The sequence below is a fragment of the Amphiura filiformis genome, chromosome 11 (assembly GCF_039555335.1).
Source record: "Amphiura filiformis chromosome 11, Afil_fr2py, whole genome shotgun sequence".
In the NCBI taxonomy this organism is placed as follows: Eukaryota; Metazoa; Echinodermata; class Ophiuroidea; order Amphilepidida; family Amphiuridae; genus Amphiura; species Amphiura filiformis.
In genome coordinates, this window is record NC_092638.1 from 29,619,403 (window position 1) to 29,642,685 (window position 23,283).

General features: G+C 35.6%; 2 protein-coding genes and 1 long non-coding RNA gene across 3 annotated transcripts in view; 1 reads left to right on the forward strand and 2 right to left on the reverse strand.

Moving 5' to 3' along the window:
- The window catches only part of LOC140164695 (uncharacterized), a 43,691-nt gene extending 40,099 nt beyond the window's left edge, over positions 1–3,592 (forward strand). Inside the window, exons 4-6 of the mRNA XM_072188050.1 lie at positions 309–578; positions 1,516–1,730; positions 3,093–3,592. Of these exons, the coding sequence (XP_072044151.1) occupies positions 309–578; positions 1,516–1,730; positions 3,093–3,518 (911 nt within the window). The 3' untranslated portion in view covers positions 3,519–3,592. The remainder of the gene's footprint in view (positions 1–308; positions 579–1,515; positions 1,731–3,092) is intronic.
- A 2,586-nt stretch (positions 3,593–6,178) lies between these two features.
- On the reverse strand, positions 6,179–9,897 carry LOC140164696 (uncharacterized). Its single transcript, XR_011860561.1, has 2 exons — positions 8,483–9,897; positions 6,179–7,400 (listed from the first exon to the last, which is right to left on the reverse strand). It is a non-coding gene; the product is annotated as an uncharacterized lncRNA (long non-coding RNA).
- A 1,227-nt stretch (positions 9,898–11,124) lies between these two features.
- Positions 11,125–21,287, reverse strand: LOC140164697 (beta-1,3-N-acetylglucosaminyltransferase radical fringe-like). The gene is made up of 10 exons (XM_072188051.1): positions 20,660–21,287; positions 19,861–19,912; positions 18,336–18,378; positions 17,394–17,453; positions 16,214–16,364; positions 15,226–15,311; positions 13,946–14,016; positions 13,276–13,370; positions 12,348–12,436; positions 11,125–11,440 (listed from the first exon to the last, which is right to left on the reverse strand). Exons 1-10 carry the CDS (start codon positions 21,239–21,241, stop codon positions 11,383–11,385), a joined length of 1,287 nt encoding a protein of 428 aa, XP_072044152.1. The 5' UTR covers positions 21,242–21,287; the 3' UTR covers positions 11,125–11,382.
- Positions 21,288–23,283: the final 1,996 nt, after the last annotated feature.

Genomic DNA, 23,283 nt, shown 5'->3' on the forward strand with positions numbered 1-23,283 from the left:
TTCGTAATTAGTGATAACGAACCTTAGGGATAGCGAACCTTAGAGATAGCGGTCCTTAGAGATAGCGAACCGTCGCCAATCTCCCACACAGGGAGTGTAAATTTTTTACTGAGTTCCTTGAATGAGTTACTCCATTTGAAATTCACACTCCCTAGTGTGGGAGATTAAGGTCACGTTTTCCATAGGGGTGTATGGATTTCGACTGGAATGGCCCATTTCCTGCAGTTGGATGTATAAAAGGTATACAGAAAATTATTACTCCAAATTATTAACACTTTATATAAATATTTTCCACTTATTAAACTCAGGTGTAGAGAAGGTTGTATTTAGCATTCCTGTGCCACTCAAGGATGAATGTGAAGTAGTAAATTCCTTAGAGAAAGCCATCGAATTAAACCCAGGCATACGTATTGCAATATTGGACCATATTACCAGCTCAACAGCTATTGTGATGCCAATACAGCGGATGATTGAAGTCTGCCATCGCCAGGGAATACTGGTGTTTGTTGATGGCGCACACGCGCCTGGACAGGTGAATTTGGAGTTGGAGTCGCTAGTTGGCGTTGATTACTATGCAGGTTAGTGTGGCAGATATTGGGTGAACCAGGGCCAGAATAAACCTAACAGTCTCATATTCTTTTCGAGTAAATTATATAGAAGGAAAAGTTTCCTCGGCGTACCCTTTTAAAGATTATGGCAAGAAGAAAATAGCATTTTAAAGACTAAAACTGTAAGGATGTGCCTATGTAGCTTAATAGTATGGTGATTGAAGACATGAGGGTATTCTAAATCAAAAGAATCGTCATCAGTAAGGCACAACATCTATAGCGCTATCCTATAGCGCTATTCAGAGGATGATTTAAGGAAGCCCCATCATGCACTGTAAAAGTATTATCACTAGAGTTTCAACTGCCACTTTACTTTTCAAATCCCATTGAATTCTGTGCAAAAGATGTTGTTTTAGAATTGTGTGTGTCATTATTACTTGTTCGATTTCAGAACAAAAGTGATGTATGCACAAAGGATAATTCACACCTTCTGTAGATAACATAAAATGTGAAATCGACCAACATTTTGAATGTGTTTTTATTGTAAATATATCAGTCCAAATTCAAATTTAACCATGCACGTCTATGCTGTGTGTAAGCAGTGGTGTCATGTTCACTCACACAGCTATGCTAACCGCAAGTTGACCCCAGTGGAGTGTTGGGTAGTACTTAAATCATCCTCTGAGCGCTATTGGTGCCCCGATAGGTACAGATGACTCTTTCTATCATACCCAGGACATTTGTATAGCGCTTTCGTATAATTTAAATGAAAAACGATAACTCTATGCAAATGTCAATTATTATGCTTGATCCAATTTATTACATCACCGGGGTATGGTAGAAAGAGTCATCGGTACCTAACTAGGCACTGCTAGCGCTATAGGGCCACATTCGATGTGGTGCCTAACATAATCATAATTAACTTTCATATCATCACATGATTTGTTTATTCTATAAAATATATTAGGCAATCTACACAAATGGCTCTTCACACCACGTGGTTGCGCCTTCTTATGGATGCATCCTAAGCACCACAAAACCACGCATCCATTAGTGACATCACACTACCAATTCTACCCGAGACTTCAGGACCGTTATTGTTTGCAGGCAACCAGAGATGACATCCCCTATCTTTTGGCTCCTACTGCAATTCAGTTTTATCGTAGTCAACTTGGAGGACTGGTAAGTTGCTTTATGTTTCTCAAAGTATTTCATGTTATATCCGCTCCAACATATTTATTCCTTTAGTGAGACAAAACTGGTAGTAAAGTGCTCTTACCCATTACCCGGAATACCATAAAGGGCTATTGATTTTGTAATTTCAAAGCATGTTTCAACCTCGTACTTTCACACGCATGTTTCAGGGTATCTAACGTTTTTGTGTAAAGTGTAGAGGGCGAGAAGATCCACTTTAGCATAAAAAAGTATTCAAAGAAATAGAGGACGGTTTGGTGTAAACAGTTTAGAGTACTGAATGACTGACATAATTGCAAACAATGGAAAAAAATTGTGATACATCAAAAAAAAACAAAAAAAAAACAAACATCAAAAATGGTTCAAAACCGCACACCATGGTGTTCTTTTCAAACGTGTGCCCCTTAAAAAACTACGCCGAGTGATTGCTCTCTCTATTTTGTATTGTGCTATAAATGCAGTACATTTAAATTTTAGAAGCCCGTTTTGAGTGAACATTTTGGCGAATCTTACATGACAAAACACTATTTTGTTATATTACCAATATCTTGGTTCACGTGATAGTATGTAAAACTACGTCATTTTTAAGAAAAGGTGAACACTGATGGCGCTATCTATCTTAAATCTTTACAAGGAGTAGACACTGGCTTAATAGCATTCAAGCATCAGTAAAAGAGTACCAAATAGCAACGAAATTTTCAAAAAACTTTTTATCGTGGAAATGTTAGGAATAATTTTAGCCAAATAATTATTTGGCTAAATCAAATTTAACAGGTGGTGGCTGATGCGATATCGCCATTTTGACGTCGCCATTGGATTAACACATAGTCATGAAATCTTCACAAACAATTCTAAATTTGTTATGTGGTGTCAAAGCATAATTATCTTACTCTAAAACCGTAGGGATACGACAATGTATCCCACAGTAAGTATGTTATTAACTGCTAACCGTCTATTTTGAATGGGGGCTGTCAGCCTTGTATTTTCGCCAGCCTCGACCGTCACATGTCGCGTGTCCTGTGAAATTTAACATATATGTAAATAGCGCCCTCAATTTCCACACAAATAAATGAGGATCAAGAAAACGTTGTTATTGCATGTTTTTATCCTTGTCTAAGAAATTATTCCATCGTTGACGGCAAGGGCTTCCAATTAATTGCCCATGAAAAATGTATAAGTAAAAGTTACCAGGGTTGGAAGATCTGTTGAAATAGTTGTAAATATTATGAAAAATAAATAAATAAATAAACAGATGTTCTTTATGAACTACATGTTTACCAACACTTAAAATTATCGAGGGTACTTTGTAAATGACAAAATATGTACAATGGTCTTTTGTTTTCATTCCAGGAGAATATAATGGACTACACATCACGGTTGATTGAATGGGCCGCTGAAATGCTGAGTGAAGCCTGGGGTACACCAAACCTTGCAATCCCATCACACATGAGGGCGCCCTGTATGGCACTTATTGGATTACCACCGTGTGATAGATATGTTGTCCCCCCTGTGGGTGAATGGAATCGTCAACTTATGAATGATCTACGAGAAAAATACAATGTGTATATTTTTACGCCAAGTTTTGGCGGGAAAATTTGGTGCCGAATCTCGTGTCAGGTGTATAATTCAGAGGAAGATTATTATAAGTTACGGGATGCTGTGAAGGAACTTATGGGTGTTAATCCAGCGACACCAGCTAAGAGGGTGAAAAACAGTTTGGATAATGATAGAAAAATAGAACTTATTGAGGTGAAGGTACATGTAGAAGAAGTATGAAACGCTTATTTGAGGGGCCTCGGCTTAGGCCAACAGATTAGTTTTTTAATACATTCATAATTATTTTATGAAGTCATTAGTTTGAATATACAGTGCTCATCCACAGAAAAGACAATATGCATCATTATGTAACGGTTGTGTTACCGGAGTTGAGTCTACTTCGGTGCCATAGTACTATACTGCCATCTTTAAGATAACAAAAGAAACTCAAACTGAAAATCATTTTGTAAACAAGTTACCCACTTTGTTGTAAGGAATCAAAATTATTATGTTATAGTTTACATAATATTCCTTTTTCAACGTTATGATGGTATCATGTTAGTATTTCAAGTTTGATTCATTGCTATTATCGTTATACATGACGGAGAACCGGAGGGGTACTAATCAGATAGCTGCAACGCTAAACCCCGATCTATTCATCTCCTTATTCTATTGGTCAGTGAAAGAAAGGTTAGCCACTGATACAAATTGTGTTTCATCTGGATCTGGAGATGAATAAAATTAAATTCACCAATTAGGACAATAGGATATCGAATTCAGCTGAAGTGCATTCATTTCTTCAAAAGGGTGCACATTCTGCACAATACTATGTGTTTTGAACGCGTTTGGCCCAGCAATGGGCATGAGCAGATCGCCCGATTTGATTGTTTGACGAAGTATTCATTCACCATTGTATAATCGGATTACTCGTTAGAAGCCATATAAGGCAACTGGAATGACTGTTGTAACGTGTCTTGATGGCCACATGAAATTTTGGTTTATTATAAGAATGTGATGCACGATTGCATAATGTTCTATAAAACCAAACATAATCACGATGACAAGCAAACAACTTTAAATTAAGCTTTCTTTTAGTGAGATGTTTATTTCAGTCAATAAAAAAGTACATTGTCTGAATCATTTTACTTAATTAATGGCAAAACAAAATCCATGATAATAAAAGTGTCCAATTCTGCAAGTGTAAAAGAACATTGTGATATCTAAGGACAAGGTTACCTGCCCAAATCCTAGTATAGGCCTAAACATTTAGTATGGCTGGTATTTAGGTACTGCACAAATCTGGCCAGTTGGCCTGGCCAACGATGTTAGACCTTTAACAAATCAGAAAGCCCTATGTTTTGGCACATCTCAACAAACACAAACGTTAGAAGCATGTTATAAACACGTTTTGGTTTTGGTCAAAACGTTTTTAATTAAATATCGGATTAGATAAAGTTTTATACAAATAAACACTAGATTTTAAAAATGTCAAAATGTTACTATATATATTTCAAAATATTTTTGGCAAAAAGTTTTGCAAACTATTTGTATCAGGCTATCATATCCAATCACCATACCAAGGTTGAAGTTGATCGGTTATTGCCTTGGAGCTGCACAGTGGATTAATGAATTTGCCCACCAGGCAAGCAAGCAGGCAGCCAGCCAACCATCTGGATGATAACATAAGCCCCACATGTGTGCATGGGGGCCAAAAATGGGATAGTACTTTGAAACTTGGGTGGCACAACCCATTAAAAATAATGAAAAGTATCCCCCAGGGTGGAAGCATTCTATGTCTTACAATGTTTATTTGTTTTATTCAAGAAAAGAAGATGGAATACACATATATTGCTTAAAATAAATTCTCACATTTTATGTGTAGAGAAAAGTAGTACTTACTGCTTGACTTAATTATTTCTTGCATACGGTGCAAAAATAATGGTAACATGTTTCACCATGATTAAGCCCATGAAAGCTATCTGCCGATTTGCCAAAAAGAAATTTGCATTATCAATTGGACCAATCGCCAACATTGTTAGAATAATTTCACCACGCAAAAATTGGGGTGAATTATTTTCAAAGCTCCATTCTGATTGGTGATTAAAGTAAAGATATCATGTAATTGACCAATCATAGGCGATGTTAGATCGGCAGGTAGTGCTCAGGGGGTTAAAAATAACTACACATATGTACATCCTACACAACCAGTTACTTCTTATATTTCAACTTTCTGCATAAAAGATATTCTTTGAGATGAAAAGGTGCACTTTTTGGAAATTTACATTTCATCAAAATAATCATGTACACAGGCCTGACAGTTGTGCATCCATCATCCCCCATGATACATGCATTTTGCATTGGTAATATACCATTATTATTTTGTGTAGAATAGCTTGGGTTTTGGTCTAGTAAATAGTACTGTGCCTATGTTATGAGACATATATATACATAAAGAGATTAATAACTGATTTTACAATGAATTCACATACTTATATTTTCTATACCAATAAAAAACTGGCTTAGTAGCAGAATCTTAGTATTGTATACAATATGGTATCAGAAAATACAGAACTTTAATTAATTAAAAAAAACATAAAACACATAGATATATAAAAGAGGTTAGCAAATGATTTTATACAAATGAATTCATGTATAGTTGAGTTGCTCTATGAAAAAGGACATAAAATCTAAGCCACTAATCTATCACAATTACTGGTAATTACTAGCAATTACCCCCCTTTATGCTTGCTCTGTTCCTGGTCTGTTCAGTTAATTGCTCATTGCCTCAAGGATGATAATTGTTGAATTAGTGGTCACACTTCTTAGCTCTTTGTTGACAGCTTATCAGTAAGGACCAGTCGGAGTACAATTTTATGTCGTTTTTCATAGAGCAACTCAACTATACCAATAAAAACTGGCCTAGTAGTATAATCTTACTATTGCATACAAAAGGGTATAAAAAATACAGAACTTTAATTAAAACATAAAATACATAGATACATAAAAGAGGTTAGCAAATGATTTTACAACAAATTCACATATTTATATTTATCTCTACCAATAAAACTGGCCTAGTAGTAGACTCCTACTACATGTATTGCATACAATAGGGTATCAGAAAATACAGAACTTCAATTAATTAAAACATATATACAGTTCAACCAGCTGCTAAGTTATACATAAACAATATTAAATTATAATATAATTTAATTTAATATTCTGTCCTTTATATACAAAAGATTATTAATATACAAAATTTCATGATTAAAATACATCATTTTGGAATGGTATTTAAAACTAGCACAATACCCAGCAAACACAAAAATATTTTTAAAATGCTATACAAATGCTATGGTTTTGGTCAACACTATTAATAATATTTAAATGTCAGGTTAAAAACATTTTTTAAATGTTCTATGAAAACACACTACAACAATATTTTTAAAATGTAAAAATATTATTGTAAAATTGTGTCAACATTTAAAAATAACATTCTATTAGAATGTTTTGCAACAAGTTTCAAAAATATTTTTGAATGTTATGTTATCAAAACTTTTTATACCCTTTTATAATAATCTTTAGAAACCGACATTAAAATGTTTTAGGTAAAACACATGATGTTTGCTGGGTAGAAGCACACACACTGCAGACTACAAAAAAATAAGGTACCAGTTATAGCCTAAACAAAGACAGATATGTTATAAACAGAACCAGCAGCCAATAGCTGCAGTTTTTAGCTCAGACTTAAGACCTCAGTTGTTGAAACTGGTCAAGAAATAAGGAAACAAAATCCAAATGAAGATTCAAAGTTGCAGTTTGCTCCGTTGCATGCTCTATTGATTTGTATTTAAATCAATCTCGAACAAGAGAACTATTGTAGTACCATGCTTAAGTTTCCATTGATTAATTAAAATGCAATGTTTGTTTTGTTCCTTCATTGGGTTTACAATCACCATTTCTTTAATACTCAACTGATTTCACCTAATAAGGTCTTAACTCAGAACTAAAGGGTACAGGTACTGGCTGCTAGTATTAATTTTGATATCTGTCTTTGTTTAGGATATACAGGGGTGAGCATAACTGGCACCTTAATTATTTTGCTGTCTGTATAATATTTTCTAACTTAAGGCCAGTGTAATGGGAGAGAACATGGACCTTTTCGAGCTTCATTATTTCTGAATTGTATGTCCAAAGTATATAAAACTATACATTTTTGGAAAGGAAATGAGTCAAGGAATCCCATGGTGATGTCAGATTTGTTCAAAATTCTCAAGTTTTTGAAAAAATCACAAAAATTCACTTTTTTACCCCAATTTTTTTTGTGACAACTTAGAAAAAAATCCGTTCGGAGTAAAAAAAATTCAGTTAGCTTTTGATGAAGAAGAGACATGAACTTAGGGAAGGTTTTTTTATTTTTTTTAAATTCGTCTTTTTTTTCGAAATATTGAAAAAAACATGTGAAAAAAGCCATTTTGTCACTCTATTAAGCTAAAAATTGCACATAATGGTGTATATTTTTGTTTAAAACAAATATTTTAAAAAATGAAAAACCTTCCCTAGACTTTGATGTACTCTAAAGGATAGTGCAAAAAGTTTACCCTTTGCTTGCATATTTTTCGAGTTATCTTGGCACAAAAATCGTGCAATATTGTCAAAAGCTTAACTCTGAGAAATCGACGTTTTAGTAAAAAATGTCAAAATTATGCACGCCCTTAAATTTTAAAACGGTAAGACTTTCACACTTGTAAATGCTGTATCTGGTGCATGGTCTAAATATGCATCTTTTTGCACCAATGAATCTATAATCTCTGCTTTCAGTGCGCCAAAATTCAAAATAATTAAAAAATCTAAGTGGCATTTTGACAGCAAATTTTTGTTTTGTTTACACCACATTTGCTGGCGTTAACAACATACCGAATGCGCCTTGACTGCGTTGGACATACGCGCAGAGTAATCGCGCGTGTAATCACAATATTTTGCATTCGCGCATTTCTGACTCATCATTTCCCGCCAATTTACTAAGCTGTCTTGAGCCATGTGACTCTTTAGAGCTGAAAAGAGCGAAATAAATCAAGCAAAAATACGAATAAATATTAGCAAGTTGTATTTTGTCAGTTTCAAGTGAAAGAATACATGTTAGTGTTGATAAATATCAAAAAATCTCAAATTCGGTCGTGGACGAATGTGTCTTTCATTACTCTGGCCTTAAATCAGGTTATTTTAGATTCATTTTAGTGCTGCTTGGTTTAAGTAAATAAAACATAAATTTGTTACTGGCAGCTATTAATGTATTATAATATTGACAATAAGTTGAAAATCACTCAACTAAAAGGTTTAACCAGAGTTCAGGTGCAAATCATGAAATATATGCCTGGCGCGTGCTGCCTTGTGACATTTTACAGAGTATATTAAAGATTTTATTATATATTTTTGCATAGATGGACATCAGTTTTAAAGGGGCATTTTGTGATACACAATCATGCAGCCTCATCCCCCTGACTTTTCTTTCAAAAGTTGCGATTCTAACACCACTGGAAACCTCTGTAATCTGCAAGAATTGTGTGTTTTCGTTTAGCAAAAATGTCAAATTTGTATTTAGGTTCTGTTAACAGAGCGGTCTATGGAGCAGTGTAATACACATAATCATGCATATACCCCGCAAACGCAAAATCGGAATCAACTGACATTTTTGGAGTAAGCCTTTTTTGTGGATATCTACTGATAAATAAGAGGATGCTAGAATCACCATTACGTTTCACCACCTGAAGAGAATTGATCAAAAATTGAATTCCCTCCTGAGGTTAGTATCTGTCAATGAATTGACCAGATCACCAGGCTGTCATTATAGCTAGAGGCAGTATATGACACAGATGGTCAATGAGTTACATAAAAATGACCTTGTGTGGTATTGCGTTCCCAGGAAGTGAGTTTTGCCTCAGGCAATTAGTGGTTAAATGTTGATCCCACACTATAAAGAGTTATTACCATCGATTTGGTTGAAAAGGAGGCGAGACATGATCAATTCTGTTCAGGCAGTGAAACCTAATGACAAAATACACCCTTTTGTGTGCATCTCAAGGAAATAAAATTTAACTAATACCTTGTGTACTTTCCCCTAATGCATGAAATTTGCAGTAACAGACCCGGGTCCACCACGATTGTCCATTAACTCCATAACACACTATTAATGAAACTGACCATAACATATATATGCATATAATTATGCAGCACCATATTAAATATTAATTATTGCTTCAAAGAAAGATACATGGGTGTCACAACATGCACTCACCAATATTCTGTGTCAAGCTACTTTCTGTAAGTATGCAATTGACCGATTTCCATTAGGGAGCAAAAGGTTTGATTGTTCTCTATCACTTTTAGTTTGTCTGAATTTGTTTTTTCTTTTCTTTTAAAAATCAAAGTAAAAAGCCGTAAAATAATCTAAAGCTGTCAAATGGAATATTTCACTTTTGTTTAACTTCATTTATGTTTTGAACAGTTTAGAAAGGTGAAGAAAATGTTTAACAGCTTTATATGTGACATGAGTCACATATCGTTTAACCCTGGTCGAAAATGAGTTTCACATAAGTTTCTAAAGAGGACATTTAGAGCTTTCAAAAACTGAAAACCCCATGTTGATATGACTTCTCTTTGCGAAGTTACATCAATTTATCAATCATTGAAAACAATATAAAACAAAAGAATTTTAACACTTTCTGTGCCAATATCTCAAAATCAATATTAGTGACATCCGACTCATTTCCCTTGATCGTGTCACATATGATAATTCAGACAGCAAAAATCCTAAAAAAAACAATAAAAAAACAACCTGACATAGAATTTCTATAATTAAAGTTGGCATTCTTTATGAATAATTTTTGCCCTCAATATTTTGTTTGGTCGGTTGAGGACAACCCGACTTGTTTTTTGCTTTATGGAAGTAACATTACATTATTACTTACATTAACCAACACTTATAAAGTGCCTTTTTACCGCTGGATTCAAAAACAAAGAAGCAAAAGGAAGAGAAATTAAACATAGGAAATCTGAAACAGATGAGTTTTGGGATCAAATTTGAAGGTTTCAACTGTTGGAGAAATACAGATGTAACCACCTGTTTAAGTTGGTTTAACTGTTCAACTGATTTTCAACTGGGTCTAGCATATACTGTCACTTAAAAAAATCTGAAGGAGGAACCAACACACCTGTAAATGTAACATGTTTATGTCCATTTAATCCAGTAGCATTACTTTTATAAGGAAAGATTATACTGTGTCTTATCTCAAGTTGAGAGTAATTAACGCCATATTGGATTTTGTAGTGGCAGACTTGAATCAGTGTGTTCATGCGGTTGCGTCGCCAGCATATGGACAAATTGCCCCTCAATGTGTGTGTATACGCCCCGCGGGATTACGTTAGCACGCGTGATTTGAAATTGCCACAACAAAATCCAACATGGCGTTACTCTCAGCTTGAGATGAGACAGACTATAGTGACATTCACCAGGATACATTCACCAGCTATTTTATTGCACCATATCCCACAATGCAAATTGATTCATAGCTTCTGCGCATTTGAAAGCTGTGAAGTGCATTGTAACGATGTGCTATATATCGGCGTGATGATGACATCATAGGTCTACCCACAAAGGCTTATGGGATTTACTGAAAAGGTGATTCTGAGTGCATGAGTTAACACAGGCAATCATACAGAGCTTGTGGAGATACATTTCTCTGCCTCTGAACCATTGAAAACTAACTACAAAAGAAAGTGAAATGTACCAAGGCACTAAGGTTAGGTACAACATCTTTTTGGTCCTATAGCGCTATCGGTGTTCAAGAGGTACCGATGGCACTTTTTATCGTACCCTGAACATTTGAACAGTGTATTCGCTTTATATTTAAATGAAAAACAATAACACTATGCAAATGTTAATTATTATGCTTGATACAATGTATTACATCTCCAATGAGTGATGTTAAGAGACATTGGTACCTAACCGGGCACTGAGAGGTCTATAGGACCAAATTGGATGTGGTGCCTTACTTGCGACACTCTATGAATCACAGTATTGCTGCCTGCTTGCACCACGGTTCAAAGGTCATACTTTGGGACATCCATCAGAGTCTGGATACAGCATACAGTGTAGAGACCTAAACCTGCAAAATGGAGTACAAATAGTATAAATATAAACATCACATCAATTATTTATGTTTAGTTTATTGTTGGTTTAGTATTTAGTATGTCTGATTAGTTGCATATGCGTCAGTTGATATTGACATATTTTTTGTAAGTTTTACACCATTGTGGGCTTTGGAATAAGCAAATGTTGGCCATCATACTTTACCTACCTGCTGATATTATTTTGTTTTTTCTTGTTCCCCTGCATACTGTCTGTATTTGATGTATTTGTTTTGTCACACCAAGTTGGTATACCTTGCCCTTTCTTTTCAGTTAAAATATAGCCTGAATGCTTAAAACTGAACGTAGGTTCAAGAATATAGTTATTACATATATAATTTACAATTACACCCACTTGGCTGTAAAGGAAGAAGGAAAGTTATGTATATCTTTCAAATTCCTAAACTCTTGCTAAGAATATATGCGACACGATCTGGTCCACGGAGGCCATAGGAGGCATTTTTGCAAATTGAGTTACTATTATTATTACCTTATACAAACATTAGGCTATCATACTGAAAACACCAAAGGTCTAGCATACTTAGTTCTAAGGTTACGAAGTTTTGTGATGTCTATTTTCTTATGTATTTCATTGTTTTTTACTCCATATTTTTGGCTAGCCCTACTATAGGGCCTTTTAAACACACTATATCCGAGAACCGCTAAAACCCACTAACCGCTCCAATTTCTGGGGAATTAGCAGTCACTGGGTTTAGCAGTTCTCTAGATATATCCAGGTTTTATGATATAGCATGGTTTTGGATCACCACAGTCAAAAGGCCCTATACTAGTAGGGATACATTTGGCCTCCATGGACCAGATCATGTCACATATGTATCACTCAAATACAATTTGATGACACCAATAATTACAGTGTACTCTTACCTTGTTGGGTCCACAGTTGTATTGAATGCACCTTTTGGGATATGTATGGTCTTGGTGAACGTCTTATCAATTTTATAACTCAATGTTATCTGTGAAGAAAGACAGGAATAAATAATAATAAATAAATAAGATATATTTAGCTCATGTTTCCAGATGATTCAATTCAATTTCTCTACCACTGATGAATCATCAGAATCAGATTGTATCAATTGCAATGCAACAAGGCTAATTGCAGCCGAACCCTGCACAAACCTATACAAACATCATATGGCGGAGTACAGACTGTCTAATATAGCATGTTTTGTCCAAGTAGAGAGCAATACCATGTTGGATTACACAGTAAGTAGCAGATTTGAATCACAGGTTAAAATGACTTTGCATTAGTTGTTTTGTGGGTGTTGTGAAATATCTAAACATTGTGCTTTGGACCCAAGGAATATTCCGAGATCCAAAGCACAATGTTTAGATATTTCACAATACCCGAAAAATAACTGATGCAAAGTCATTAACCTCATTCATAACCATCACTTTTCACTTTTTTTATTTAATTTTCGCCACATTTCCTTCTTTAAATTTGAAAACACAACACAATTTTAACTGCATCTTTCGTTTTCCCTGTCAAAAATCGAATAGCCTATGAAGGAAATACCGCTAGCAACCAATCACACTAGCGCGCAATCATGCGATGGCCAAATATGGTGACCAGCGTCCGCGTACATTTATCGAATGCATAACACGTCACACAGCGCGGTCATTGTAAAGCGTACTTTTAGCGATGTCACGAGGCGTGGTCATTATACTTTTTCAATAACCTGCATTTGCATCTGCGTATTTAAAAGTCATTATCTGTGATTGGATTAAACACATCTTGTATATTAATGAGGTTATGAATCATGCATGATACTCTAATCCCACAACACTGACTTACCTGACTTGTAAGTAGATCTAGCCTTATGTTACCAAGTGCTTCAATGTGAGAATTGAATCTGGGTTCTATGATCAGGGAATTATTGGTTAAAACCTCTGTCAAAATAAATAAATAAACTGAATAAGTATAAAAATAAAAATAAATGAATGAACGAACGAATGAATGAATGAATGAATGAATGAATGAATGAATGAATGAATGAATGAATGAATGAATGAATGAATGTGAATAAATAAATAAACAAACAAACAAACAAACAAACAAACACATAAATTAAATAAATCAATAAAATGAGTGCTAATATGGTTTAATATATCATATAATTCAAAGAACAAGCACTGATTAATGAACTATTGAATGAGATACCTGTATGTTTGAATAAATATCATGCAAAATTTTATTAAATTATTATTAAGTGCATTTTTTTTTATTTGTGACCATTTTGCAATTTTTAATCAGTTTACAGCATATTCATATTGAATATGAATAAAAGGTGCATTATATGATTCACAGAAAGAGCACTGATTAATGAACTATGAGATACCTGTATGTTTGAACAATTATCAAATGTCCGCTCACGGCGCTCAGTAACTAAGGTACTGATATTTTATACATGTAGCTTGTTTTGAGTTTTCCATTTTGGAAAGTTTACACATTATGATAAACTCACCTACAACAAAGCCAACTGCCATATCATCTGGCCATCGAATTCTCTCGCACACTTTGACAAAATTACCATTGCTGATAAATGATAAGAAAAATATGAATAACCATGAAATAATACATAACATTTTTATCTACATTGCACAGGTAGTTCGGACCTGACATATGTGATGCGATCAAGAGGGGAGCGTGGCGAGCGGTTTTAGGTGTTGGAATGTGAATCCAAGGGTCACAGGTTTGAATCCGAGGTCCGCCTGAGCTCGGCTGGCTCTTTGTGTCCTTGAGCAAGGCACTTCACTCTACTTGCTTAGTGCTTCGGACGAGGGCACTTTAAGCCGTCGGTCCCATGTACATGTATTTCTCACATTAATGCAGTGTGCACATTAAAGAACGTCACATGCTATTCGAAAAGAGCAGGGGATCATCCCGGTACTGTTGACTGTACTTCAAAAATACACTCATCTACTCTAGGTTCCAGAGTAAAAATAAGTACAGCTTGTCTGTACGCAGTGCGTATTACTCATACATATGAGGCCAGCTAATAAGGAAGAAGAAGAAGAAGCTATATGAGTCTGATGTTAATCAAAATCAATATTCGGTTTTAATTCCATTACAAAAGCCATTCTCGGAGCTTTATTTTGCTGAAAACCCCATCATAATAAAACTTTAAAAATTATGATGCTAGAGAAATGTCCATCTTAGTGTTACTCAGAGCAATAAAATACAAAGGAAGTTGAATACAATTATTGGCTATATCTCAAAATCAATATTCCCAACATCCGACTCATTTTGCTTGATCACATCAGATATATGTGATACTTCTTGTTCATTTGTTCAGTTTCCTAAATGCAAAAGCGATCGAGTATAAATTCAGCTTTAGTTAACTATAAAAGTACATTACAAACATGTAAAAAATAAAATTAAAAAAAATATCCAGGACGTCCTCTTAAGCAAATGTTACAACATGGCATCAATCCCATATCCTGGTACACTTATCAAATGATCATTGAATGCATTTAGCACAAACATACATCAATCTATTCTATTTAAAATATATACATACACCCTGTGAAAGTTTTCCACAGAAGGAGTATTACTTTAAAATAGAAATGGTTGTATTTTGAAATACTCACTCCCGTTATGGAAGATAATAGGTCAAGCTATAATGTGCTTTAGAATGTTTAACCCTATATAGCCAATTCCATTTCAGAAACATCTGTCTAAGACTTTCTGTAAGTCTTCCTCAAGGGTATGGCAGATTCAATGGAATAGCTTATTAATACTTACCATACATGAGGTGCCATTTTGAGTATCAGTGCTTTGCTGATGCAAAATCCTGCTCCACTTGTACCAAAATAAAACTTGAAGGTTTCCTGCAGAGGAGAAAAGAGTATGAGAAATAACAGAGAAATAGTATGAGAAATACCTATAAAATATTGCACATCAATATTCCAAGTGTATGAAAACTAAAACACTGGTACATGTATTTGAAAATAACACCAAAAATTAAAATTATTATAGCAGTGAAATGATACTGACATGAGATCTTTTATTATTCAGAAATGTGAATAAGTATTCAGATCAGATCAGAAGGGGCAAGGAGATATATAAACAAACAGAGACGAGGGCATCTACAATCTAAGTCATATTTATGATCCACTGTTGGAGACTGATACCGCTACTGTAATGCTGGTTTCATACTTTCTGCCACTTGCAACTTGACGCTTTATCATGCCGCTTGTACTTTCCTGCAAACGGAGCAGCACACTGCTGAGTGGGAGCGGCATGACTATAAAAGCATTGCAAAAAATCGTATCATGTTCTCACAGTACATCAGAATGGCATCACTCCAAGGTTGACTTGAATTGAACTCTGAGCGATGCTGCCGCTTGGGCAAAGTGGTGGAGTGATCGATATATCGGTTTACCGCTGGTCACTGCAAGGGTTTCTGGTGCAACTGTGCAGTGAAGCAAAATCGTCCTCAGAGCGGCAGGGAAGTATGAAACCAGCATTAGTGACATAACTTCTCGCTGCTGGATCATCACAACAACAGCAAGCTTAAAAAAGTTAGTTGTTCACTGCCGAAACTGACTCTCAGAAAGAAAATAGTAAGTTTCTTCAATTGGTTGATGGCAAATCAAAAACTTTTTATGTAAATAAGTAATTCAAACAAGCGCACAAAACAGCTGCCTCACCACGTTGATGTCACTGGCTTGCCAAGATGAAAAATAGCATAATGTGCAGAAATAACTTTAAAAGTTCAAGTTATACCTACCCCAGGCTTTGCCTTGTCACTGGTTTTAATAGGTCCTCTTAACTGGGTAAAGCCTGTGTAGATCTCCTCTTTGTCTGGATTGTATTTCTGAAGATATGCCACAAGGTTCTTGACATTCAAGTAGTTATCATCATCAAGATGACAAAACCATCTGAAGGATAAATGAAATCAATTAGCCAATATCAATCAATCAATCATCAATCAATCAAGAGAAAGAAAGAATATTGTCTTCATTAAATAAATATATATTTCTCCGTTATCATCAAATCTTGTTCAGAGGGCTGCCTGATAAAAGATGCCACACAGTGTCGGGGGGGGGGGGGGGGCACTCCATATATTGACATACGTCATGTGCCCATGAAAAGCCCCCGGTATTTTTGGCAAATCCTACACCCAATGACCTCGTTTTTTCAGCAGCCTACACTTAATGACCCCCTTTTTTTAACAATTAGTCCTCCAAATTAAAATTTCAAAGCGCTATGCGCGCATTTTCAGCAAAATGAATGCGTTTTATCTATTTTGTACTGTAAAGTTGGGTAAAAAGCTATAATTTTTGATTGTCAATGATGTGAAATTTTGGGCACTCACATAAAAAAATCACCCCATTTTTGACGTTGCCAACACCGAATGATCCCCTTTTTTCTGAAAATTTCTACACCGATAGACCCCTAGTTTCATACGCTGGTGGGCACAGGTACGTCACTTTAATATTCGAGTGCCCCCCCCCCCCCCCAGGGTCTTAGCTAGGATTTGACAAGCGCCACAGGAACAACAACAACAACAATAACAGCAACAACAACAACAATTTATATAGCACATATAAGTAAGCAAAGTTTCACAGTGCTTTTTTGAGAGAAAAGGAAAAACATAGTAAAGATAGTTCCCTCTACATGTACCTACCAACATTATTGTACACAATGAAAAAATTCCAGTTGTGGACGATAAAAAAGTAAAGCCAATATATAGGGGTGTATGGGTTTTTAAATAATTAACCCTAGCTAATTCCATTTGAAATACATACTCCCTCTGTGGAAGACTTTCCTTAAATATTCCATGGGGATATATGATAGATTTCAAATTGAATAGCCCAATTGAATTGCAACAGAGGAATACTATCAATTAATTTGAGTCATTTGGGTGTTTTACACTATCAGATTTGTACTCACTCATTTATTCTTACCGTTTATCCTGCTTCATGAATACATCAAACATGAGACCCGTTTTGCAACACAGGGATTCTCTGTAATATATATAGAAAATATAGTATAACTCATGCTAGATTATGCACATTATTTAGCAATATGTGGCAATGCCAGAGGGAGGTAAAGAGGGAATTCCCCCAGTCTTAGGTTTTGTTCTCTCATATCAAAATTTTACATCATAACTGTAAGATATTGCTTTTTCAGCATTTTGATGCTATTTGTGATTTATTGACAGTCTAGCAAGTGTGTATTTTGCAAGTGTTTAGCAAGTGTGTACATTAGGTTTCACTGCCTGAACAGAATTGATGTGTCACCTCCTTTTTCAACCAAATTGACGGTAATAACTCTTAGAGTGAGGGATCAACATTTAACCACAAATTGCCTCAGGCAAAACTCACTTTCTGGGAACTGAAAACCACACAAGGTCATTTTTTATGTAACTCATTGACCCATTTGTGTTATATACTGCCTCTAGCTATAATGACAGCCTGGTGATCTGGTTAACTATTGACAGGTACCAATCTCAGAAGAGAATTCAATTTTTGATCAATTCTCTTCAGGGAGTGAAACCTAATGTAGTGTGTACAGGTTTTCTGCATTAACCTGGTTACAAGGGGTGGATTCATGAGGTGGAGTGCCAGCCAGAGCCCAGGTGCCCCTCTAAAAAAAATTCTTGCAATCTGACCTCAATTTTTTCAAAATATTTTGACTCCGAGGCAGGATCGCCCCGCCTCCCCAAGGATTGACGTACTATTTGAGAGCTACAAGTTGAGCTAGACCGCCACCCAAAAACCTGGGTCTGCACCTGCCAGTTAGTGTTTAATGATGTCAATGTGTATGTGTTACAACTGATGGTGTTCACAAACACACAACCCTACAAATTTTGGCTGCTGTACACACCACATATAAATGTTACATACCTGGAATGGTCTTTACCGCAGTGTGTATTGATAAGATGACCATCTGAAAGAGGGTAAACACAAGTCATATTATTTCAGTCACACAGCCTACAGAACATTTACAAAAATGTGAATCAGACAAAATGTCACAAGTTTCTATAATGAGGCAAAATGGATGTCTCCATGACTAACCCCTCTGAATCCCACAAAGCCCTATACAGGCTGGGTTCTAAAGTTAGACCTAGTCTATGTGGAATTTAGTCCCAGGAGAAAGGACATTTTCCTTTACATTTCCTTCAGTTATTATTTTGTATTATTTTTGAACTATGCATTTAAATCTTTAGAATTTGCTAGCTACTCTAGGAAGGAAATAAGGGTAAAGGACCATTCCTGATGGAACTAAATTCCACTTAGACCCGGTCTAACTTTAGATGCGGTGTAACTCTTTTGTGCATACGGACCTACTATAATAGCCGGTCCAACGTTCAGACCTGGCGACATCACTCACTCTATTTTTGAGTTTGCTCACGCACCCCTGTTTAGTGTCAATCCCCATAGGCAACATGCCCACATTCAATGGTATGGCCTTGCCCCATTAAGTTTATTTGAGCTCCAAAGTTCACTCCATTGATACCCAGAAGAACAATAACCTTTGATGTCAGCTACATTCACTTCCTACCTTTTTGTTTTAAAACGCAACTTGTGTGAGTGGGCGTGGTCATTGGTGTGTGGGTGGATGTTTGTGTGGGGTGCACACGTGTGGGGAATGTGTGTGGGTGTGGTGTGTTTGTATAGACCTGCAAATGAGGATGCAGAGCATGCAACTGAGGACTCCCTGCAACTGAGGATGTACACAGCTACAAACATATTGTAAACAATGTAAAAATACCTACAATGTCGATATATAAGACCATGTATTGTTTGCCGGTGTCAAGTCAGGCAATAGTTGGATTGTTAAACATCAGTGAGTCCACATTTTGGAGCCTAGCTTCAGGTGTTAAAAGTCCTCAGTTAGAGTTGCTGGTCCTCGTTTGCAGGTCTTTAAGAGTAGGGGTTTGTAGGGTGTGTGTGCGGCGGGGTGTCTTGGGGGGGTGAGGTTACCAAATTAAGGTACACACATTGTGAAGATATTTAGTACTCACATGGAGATCATCACAGCTGTTCAAATGACAATAGCATAATAACCAATGTTAGATTTTGTCTTATAGGTGATTTTTAAATAATTACCCAAAATGAATGTTCTGTTTTTGACCCCAAACTGTAATTAAAGTCTGACTGTCTTTGGGCATCTCCACAACATATACCTCTCATTTGTGTGTCTGTTTGTGTGTCTATTTATCACATGAAAAAAAAACCAGGTTATACCAGGGTCACACCAATGAGGTGTTTCATGACGATGATAACGTTATTCGATCATCCAATCGGAACCTCACTTTATACACACACTACATCTGCAGCAAAATGCCAAACTCTTTGCTATAGACAGTGCAGGGTTTCAATGATTTGATACACTTCCTTATTACCCTGATGACTGAAATTTACTTACCAATAACTTTTTTTTCGTACTCTTCATCATCTTCATCAGTAAAAATAAATGTCTGAAAAAGAAAAGTGAACATCTTAAAATAAAAATCAAAGAAGCCACATGACTTCAAATTAACATATGATTTACAGAGAATTACAAAAAAGGCAACAAAATATAGCACTTTCGCAGACTGCATGCATCATCAGCATTCTAGTCAGATGTTGAACAGAGACAAAATATTGGCTCCTGTATTGGCCATCCTTATCGAGCCCAGTACACGTAAGACCAGGTAAAAGAATATACCAACTTCTATTATGTCAAAAAAACAACTTCTATGATGTCAAAAAGTAGCTAAAAGTATCTAGGTTTTCTTGACATGAATTTATAGTAATTTATAGTATTTATATGAGTATACTCTCTGTTATCACAATAACGGAGCAGCTGGTCCATACAAGTGGTCAAGCTTTCATCAGATGTGTCTCCGACTTCATCTATGATGTCATTCGATGTGACATCATCTGATTAATTTTTTAATTAGTTTGCTCTCTGGCCATTTCCACAAAATTGAACAACAAGTTTCAAAGTGCTTTTAGAGAGAAAATGAAGAACAAATAACAATTAAAGGAAAGTGATTCAATTATACAAAGTAAATGTTGTAGATAAGTCTTAAAACAACAATGTTCACAGCATTCTGAATTTCACTTGGAAGGGAGTAAAACAGATTTGAACTATTTCTTTACCCGTTCAAGAATATTAAACAGTTTTATTATAAAAAATAGGGTTTAGATAGCTAGAATACTTATGTGACATAAAGTCTTACCTGATTTTGAGCTTTGCTCATCCAAGTTTCCAGCAATAAATCAAGCCTCGTCTTATGATAAACACCACCAGTTTTTACTCCAATAAAAATATCTTCTAGATGCGTCTGTCGTTGCCATATTGTTGCATTGCTAATTATCGATGATGTCACATGAGAGATCTGATTTTGTTTTGGTACTAATTTGCCTGATGAATTATTACTTTTGTTGTTCACATCTTTATGTGGTAAAAGTTTTACGCTATTAAATTTTACAGGTGGATTATTTTTAATTTTCGCCTGAAGTCGTTTGTTTTGCTTTGGTGGAACTATCAAATTTGAAGCATTCTTGAACAACTTGGGCACACGTTTCACATCTTCAATTGCACTATTCCCTTTCTGCTGCCTCCTACCATCCGACTGATCTAACAATGCAGTGTCTTTATAAGCTTGTAAATGTCCAAAGTCTTCTTTATTCTTTGAATCAAGATTGAATCTTATTGACAGACAGGGCCCTATAAAAGCCAAAATAACACACGCAGCTATACCAAGTAGTAGTACTTTGCCTATCAATTTGAAACATGTCTTTTTTGCCTTCCTCTGCATGATTTATGATAGGGTGACCATGTGATGCCCATTTCCTTCGGGTTTGGTATCCTTTTCTGTTGTGATTTATTTCGAAGACTTCCTGAAAAGAAGCACACAAACAAACATGTGACGTCTCAATCTGAAAAGTCCATCAGAATTTGACAAAGAAAGATAGGCACATCGATATACTAAGTACTTGAATTGACCAAAGGCACTCAAGGCAATTTGCTGCGGGCAGACCCATATCCAGGATTTATTCTGAAGGGTGCTGGGAGCTAAGAAGAGGGGTTTTTGTGATTTTTTCATCAAACAAGGGCTGATTTTTCCATTTTTTTTTACAGAAAAAGCTGGGCCTTTTTACAATTTGGTATTTTTCAGACGGTTTCCGCCCATTGGAATGCACTTTCTCTGCATGTCCTTTGATTTCGATTAGATGAGGCTTTCAAATTCTGAATTCGTTCACTGCTATAAAATGATCTCGATTTTCGGACTTGGAAATCATTTCTTTTCAAAATGAAGATCTTTGCTGAAAATTATGTGGGCCTATGGAAAAGAAAAACTATACCCATGAGAAATTGTTAAAAAAATTACCAGTAAGAAATATTGTTAAAAAATTGTCATTCACCGTAACCTTTCAAATTATGTACATGTATGGGTAGAAGGATGTGGGGGACCAGTATTTGGTAACTGAACCACCAAGGTTGATTGTGATGTTGAAATTGGATGACAATGACAACATCATTACAGGCCTACCAGCAACATTGCATACGTCATCGATAAGTATTCCAAGATTTCAAAACGTGCAAGTACACCCACATCCCCCAAAATGGTCCACACTTTGGGTAAACTCTAAAACATTTTTTTATCAGTTGGTGTTTTCTTCTAGCTGCCATAGTTTCCTTACGTCACTTGAGCCTTGCGTTTGTGTCACACTATAAAAGTGTAAGGTTCACATGTATAGTTTAAACATTTAGAAAAATCGCAAAACACATAACCATAGAAGAACTAGAGCGATAACCGCACCATAGCTGAACCATGTGGCTTCGGCAGTATATTGTGGAGGCCTATACCACTGTCACCCGGAGTCTGTAATGGACATAATCTCGAAATGCTACGAAGGTATGACCGCCCGAGTGGTGTTTAATGAAAGAGGAAAAGTAAAGAATATAAAATAAACTAGAGCAACTGTGCCCTTTGCAAGGGCACAAGGTAAGTTAGGCGGATGACTGTGACGATCTGATCTTTAAAATGTTTAGAATGTCATAAGGATCATATTGCATATAAATTTCAGCTCAATTGGAACATTTTGAAAAACTGGACCTTTGACCCCTTTATGACCCCTTAATGACCTGAAATGAATTTTAAAATATTTTTTAAATGTTGAGAATGTCACAAGGATCATTGCATTTAAATTTCAGCTCAATTGGAGCATTTTGAAAACCTTGACCTTTGGCCCCTTTATGACCCCTTAATGACCTTAAATAAATTTTGAATGTTTTAAACATGTTGAGAATGTCCTAAGGATCATTGCATTTAAATTTAAGCTCCATCGGAGCATTTTTGGTTAAAATGACCTTTTTTGACCCCTGTGACCCCTGCATGACCTCTGACGTTTGGAAATATTTTTATTATATTCTTTATGTTTTCCTCTTTCATATGGCACCACTCATGGGGTCATACCTTCGTGGCATTTGGAGATATGTCCATTTCAGACCAAATGGTTAGTGAGTTAGTAAGCTAGTAACTGTAAGCTAGTAAGCTACTAATGTAGTAACTAGTGAAGTATGTTAGTTACTTTTATCGTAGTATGTAGTTACTGTAGTTATAGTCTCCTATATCCTTATATCTTCCAATTTGTAGACAGAAAGTTGACGAAACACACATACTTTGACTGGATCTCTAAAGATGCACTCCCGTGAAATATATAACATAAAATAAAACAAACGAAGACGGGAAACAGTTGTACAGCAAATTTTCGGTACTGGGCGTACCTTCTTCAGGCTTTATTACATATGAAATGACACAAGAAAACAATCTAAAAAACAAGCAAGAAAATTAAT